Source organism: Cryptomeria japonica, chromosome 10 (assembly GCF_030272615.1).
Source record: "Cryptomeria japonica chromosome 10, Sugi_1.0, whole genome shotgun sequence".
Classification (NCBI taxonomy): Eukaryota; Viridiplantae; Streptophyta; class Pinopsida; order Cupressales; family Cupressaceae; genus Cryptomeria; species Cryptomeria japonica.
The window spans coordinates 684,517,599-684,523,036 of record NC_081414.1 but is presented as its reverse complement, the minus strand read 5'-3'; the positions used below and the strand labels follow the sequence as shown (position 1 = coordinate 684,523,036).

Genomic DNA, 5,438 nt, shown 5'->3' with positions numbered 1-5,438 from the left:
CTAAAAAGTCACTCCAGTAGGTTGCCTACTTCAGGAGGAGTATTAGGTATTTTGAAACACGAAATAGGTAATCTACTTGAGGATCTTAAAACCGATTTATTAAATCATATGGGAAAACAGATAGACACTTTGTATACCCACAGGAAATAGGAAGAAGCAGAAAAGGCTTTAGCAGTATATTGTCCTACATGTTGTAAAAAGCATGGTCCTAAGGATTGTCCATATAATAGAATGAATATTTCATCACTAGAGGAGGCAAGTAAGCATTCTACCTTAAGACCACTTCTAGAAGGACTAGCTAGTATGGAATATGCTGAGGAACCTGTATATTTTATGGCCCCACGATGTCCTTTTCTACCAAGAGCAATGCAACCAAGTTTCCCTAATGAGTATTTTCCTAGTCAAAGTCAAACCTTTCCCAATTCAAATACATGGTATGGGGGCTAGCAACAACCTTCAGTGGTCCCAAAATTACCAGTTCGGAACACAACCGTGGCAACAGGCATGGAGGCCACATGCACCACCACCTACATCATATCCACAACCATACCCCCAAACCTATCCACCTCAAACTCAATTTCCACCTCCACCTTTAATAAATCCTTATCAACAACCACAACAATTCCTTCCACCTATTCCATCATCCTCCTCTAATCCGTTACCTAACCCACCACAACCACCAAAGCCAACATCAATACCCACTCAACCAAATCCCAATCCTAATAATAAGCCATCCCAACCCATGTATAATAATGAGGTGGTAGGTTATCCAACTTATCCGGTTAATACAGTAGAACTGGAAGGAGTAGAATTGAGGTCGCGAAAGGCCCTTCAAGGTCCCACAATCATAGAAATAAATGAAGAACCTGAAGTGAAGTCCGAAAAAGAACCTCTATTTCCTGACCAGTTGCTTTCTAAACATGTACAAAAGGAACCTACGCAAACTGAATTCGATCTCATTAATGAACTCCGCAATGTTAACATTAAGATTCCTTTGTTGCAGGTTATCAAGGATATTCTGGTGTATAATAAAACAGTTCAAGAGTTATGTACACGAAGGCTATAGAAGAAAGAAGATCCAAAAACTATTCAAGTTATTGGGCAATTGGTAGATCTTATGCTTGGCAATTTGACAATACCCAAATATGCAGATCCCGGAAGCCCAGTAAGCATTGGTAAGATTACTATTCCTAATGCACTTGTGGATTCGAGTGCTGCAATTAATGTAATGACTAACGAGACCAAAACAAAATTATCTCTTGAAGGACTTAGGCCCACACCTGCAGTTCTCCAGATGGTTGATCGTTCACTAGTCAAGCTTGAAGGGGTTATTGAAGATGTGGTCCTTTCTATTGATTCATGGGATTTTCCAACTGACTTTATGATCTTGCAGCCAAAAGTTAAGCTGGGGGGATATCCCTTAATCTTAGGACGACCTTGGCTAGCTACTGCCAATGCTTTTATCAATTGTTGGTCAGGTAATATGGTTATCTCTAATGGAGAACAAACTAAGCAAATAACACTGTATCCACCTGCTCAACCCCTGCTAGAAATGGAAGATCCTACTTGGATTCATAGTGACATGGAAGATTCCTTACCGGTCCTAACTATTGAACAAGCATATGATTTTGAAGAACCCACAGAGGATAACCTTCTTGTTAATTTTCTTCAAAATAGGTATGGGTCAAATGAAATTTTAGACAACTTGGTTCTTCCTTTGCAAATAACTACTAGTTGTCCTTTTGGCTATTTCCCTCTAGTAGGTGGTTCTCAGTCTATTCGTCACTTTTTCATATTACACCAGTTGTTGCCTCATCAGTGTTTTTATAGTCCATTACTATCTTTAGAAAGTCATGATTCATCACAAGTGTTAGCTCTAGATTCCCCTATACAGTCACAACCTATGGAGATTTTACCAGGTCCCACCCTTAATATTAATCCATAGTTAAGCCCAGAACAGATTAAGGACCTTATTACCATGCTTAGGGGAAATAAAGATGCATTTGCTTGGGAGTACCAAGATATGTGTGGTATCCATCCTGACACTTGCACACATCACATTTACATTGAAGAAGGGAGTCGTCCTGTCAGACAGCCACAACGAAGACTTAAGCCTGTTTTGCGGGACATAGTCAAGGAGGAGCTACAAAAATTGTAAAATGTTGGTTTCATCTATCCTATTTCGGATAGTAGGTGGGTATCTCCTCTAGTAGTGGTACCAAAGAAAAATGGTAAGTGGCGTATTTGTGTCGATTACAGAGCTTTAAATAAAGCGACTAAAAAGGACCATTTTCCATTACCATTTATTGATCAAGTTTTGGACACTCTTGTAGGGAAACAATTCTTCTCATTCTTGGATGGATTTAGTGGATATAATCAGATCCGAATAGCACCTGAAGACCAGGATAAGACTACCTTCACTCGTCCCTGGGGGACATTTGCCTACAATGTGTTGCCATTTGGATTATGTAATGCCCCAGCTACCTTTCAACGGGCTATGCTAAGTATTTTTGCTGACCTTGTGAATGATTGTGTAGAAGTTTATATGGATGACTTTACAGTTCACGATAATACTTATGAAGAGGCAAAAGAAAACTTAGAGAAAGTGCTTAAAAGATGTATAGATACTAATCTATCCTTAAGTCATGAAAAGTGTCACATCCTTATGACTGAGGGCATTGTGTTAGGACATTTCATTTCTTCCAAAGACATTCAAGTTGATCCTAAAAGGTCCAGATAATTCAGGACCTACCTACACCATCCAATCCAAAAGATGTTAGGAGCTTTCTTGGCCATGTTGGGTATTACTGATGATTTATTCAAAATTTTAGCAAGATTGCCTCTCCTTTGTTTTCTCTTTTAGCTAAAGATGTTGTCTTTTCTTGGACGCTTGAGTGTCAGGAGGCTTTTGAAACTATTAAAACCAAGCTTGTGACCACCCCAGACCTTAGGGGTCCAAATTGGGAATTGCCATTCCACATCCATATCGATGCCTCTGACTCTTCTATGGGTGCAGTGCTTGGACAAAAAGAAGACAATCTCTTTAATTCTATTTACTACGTCAGCAAGAATTTCACCGGTGCAGAGGTAAATTATATGGTAACTGAAAAGGATTTTTTAGCTGTTGTTTATGCTATTTATAAATTTCATCATTATATTACTGGATATAAAGTGTTTGTTCACATAGACCACTCAGCAATTCGCTTTCTAATGAATAAGCCAGTAGTCACTGGCAGAGTCATTAGGTGTTGGCTTTTATTACAAGAATTTGATGTCACTATACTTGATAAGCCTGGTCGAGAAAATGTGGTTGCAGATTTCCTATCCAGGTTGCAGCTGCCAGACAATGAACCAACTCTAGTTGATGACACCTTTCCAGATGAACACCTCTTTGCTATCTCTGCAGAGAGTCCCTGGTTTGCTGATATTGCCAACTACTTGGTCACATGCAAGTTTCCTCCTCACTTCTCACCTCGTGAACGTCGAAAGTTGGTGGGCCTTAGTGGACAGTATACTTGGATTAATGGTCTCCTCTTTTGCACTGGCATTGACAACATCATGCACAAATGTGTATCTGAGGAGGATGTCTTTGACATTCTTCGAGCTTGTCATATTGAACCATGTGGTAGACACTTTGCTACTCAAAGAACCTCTCAGAAGATTCTCACTGTTGGGTATTATTGGCCTACAATTCATAAGGATTGTAAGTGGTATGTTCATCATTGTGATCAGTGCCAGCAGATGGGTCATCCTACACGCTCTGATGAAATGTCGTTACACCCTCAGCTATCTTTGGAACCCTTCAAGAAGTGGGGCCTTGATTTCGTAGGTCCTATCAATCCACCTTCTTGAAACAAAGAATACATTCTTGTTTGCACAGATTATGTCACCAAATGGGTTGAAGTCATTGCACTCAAACATGCACAAGACACTAAAGTGGCTGACTTTCTATATTTAGAGATTTTCACTCGCTTTGGTGTTCCTCGAGAAATCACTACAGATCAAGGACCCCAGTTTACTTCAGAACTTATTGCTGCTCTAGTCAAAGAATATGAGATCCGTCACTGGAAGCCCACTCCTTACCATCCCCAAGCTAATGGACAAGTTGAAGTCACCAACAGAGAGCTAGAGAACATTCTTACCAAGATGGTTGCTCTTCATAAGCATGATTGGGCTATGCAGCTTCTTGAAGCTATATGGGCCTACCACACGACATGGAAGACCACTACTGGTCTGACCCCTTACAAACTTGTTTATGGTAAGAAGGCAGTTCTTCTGATCAAGTTCAAGATTAAGACTTTGCAGACTGCATTGCAACTCGGCCTAAGTCTCTCTGATGCCCAAAAGGACTGCATTGCCCAGCTACACTCTTTAGATGAGCTCCATTAGGATGCACTCTTTCACACAGAGGTCATCCAGAAGCAGCGGGCTCTGTGGCATGATTGACATATTCGCCAATGATCCTTTCAACCTGGGGATTGGGCGCTCTTGTATGACTCCCAATTTCAGGATTTCAAAGGCAAGTTTCATACAAGATGGCTGGGACCTTACGAAGTTGAGCATGTATATGATAACGGTGCTATTCAACTCTACACTGTGGATTCTAAACGACGCAAGCTCCTCGTTAATGGTCACCACTTGAAGTTGTATCAAAAACCTCTTTCAAAGGTAGCCTTCTTTCTTGATGTGGCTAAGGAACTCACTATGGTTCCCTTTGGCCTCCTTCAAAATTGAATAAAAAAAAAAGATTCAATAGTGAAAACCTATGGGTGCTACAAAAATCAACAACTACAACTAACAATAATAAAGGGTCAACACCCCTCTTCACCTTCCTATCTTTCCTGTGCCAGGAACCCTCTCCTGCTCCTCCCTGTCACCATTTTTCCAAGAGGTCGGTGACTTTGCTTGTTGATTCACTACTAGTCCTTTCTGCTGACGTGGCTCTACCTCGCTATCCTTTCATACGTTGGCTCTTTCTTTCATGAGACTCCTCGCCATGTCCTTCTTGCGCGTGTGGTACAACTGCTTCCTCATCATGGTTCTTTATTAACGGCTCTTTTTAGGATCGTGTGTACCCTGTTGACCTCATCACTGGGTGTGCTAATGTACCTGCTTCCTATCCCTCTTAAACTTCCTCGTGGTGATTGGTAACTCGTTCTCTTCTTGATTTCTTTTTCCTTGTTTATTTTATATTATGTGTTCTCTTTGTCCACTGGTGTGTTGCCCCATGGACGGCTCAACCTATTCGCTTTGGGGGGGAAGGTCTTGTCTCTATTAAATCTACCATTATTTTCCATCCCTCCGAACTCCTGGACTGTCCTTGTCATCATTGCTAGTTTACCATCATATGTATTGCTTGATTAGCTATGTTTTAATACTTTCCCACAATACTACTTTTGTCCTAGTTTTTGGTATTGAGCTACAAAAGGGTATTTGCA

General features: G+C 40.7%; 1 protein-coding gene across 1 annotated transcript; it reads left to right on the top strand.

Annotated features, from left to right (window-relative positions):
- The first annotated feature begins 436 nt into the window (after positions 1-436).
- On the top strand, positions 437-4,389 carry LOC131063406 (uncharacterized). The gene is made up of 5 exons (XM_057997214.2): positions 437-1,049; positions 1,152-1,478; positions 2,334-2,618; positions 2,864-3,703; positions 3,881-4,389. The coding sequence occupies exons 1-5, from the start codon at positions 437-439 to the stop codon at positions 4,387-4,389; spliced, it is 2,574 nt and encodes an 857-aa protein (XP_057853197.2).
- Positions 4,390-5,438: the final 1,049 nt, after the last annotated feature.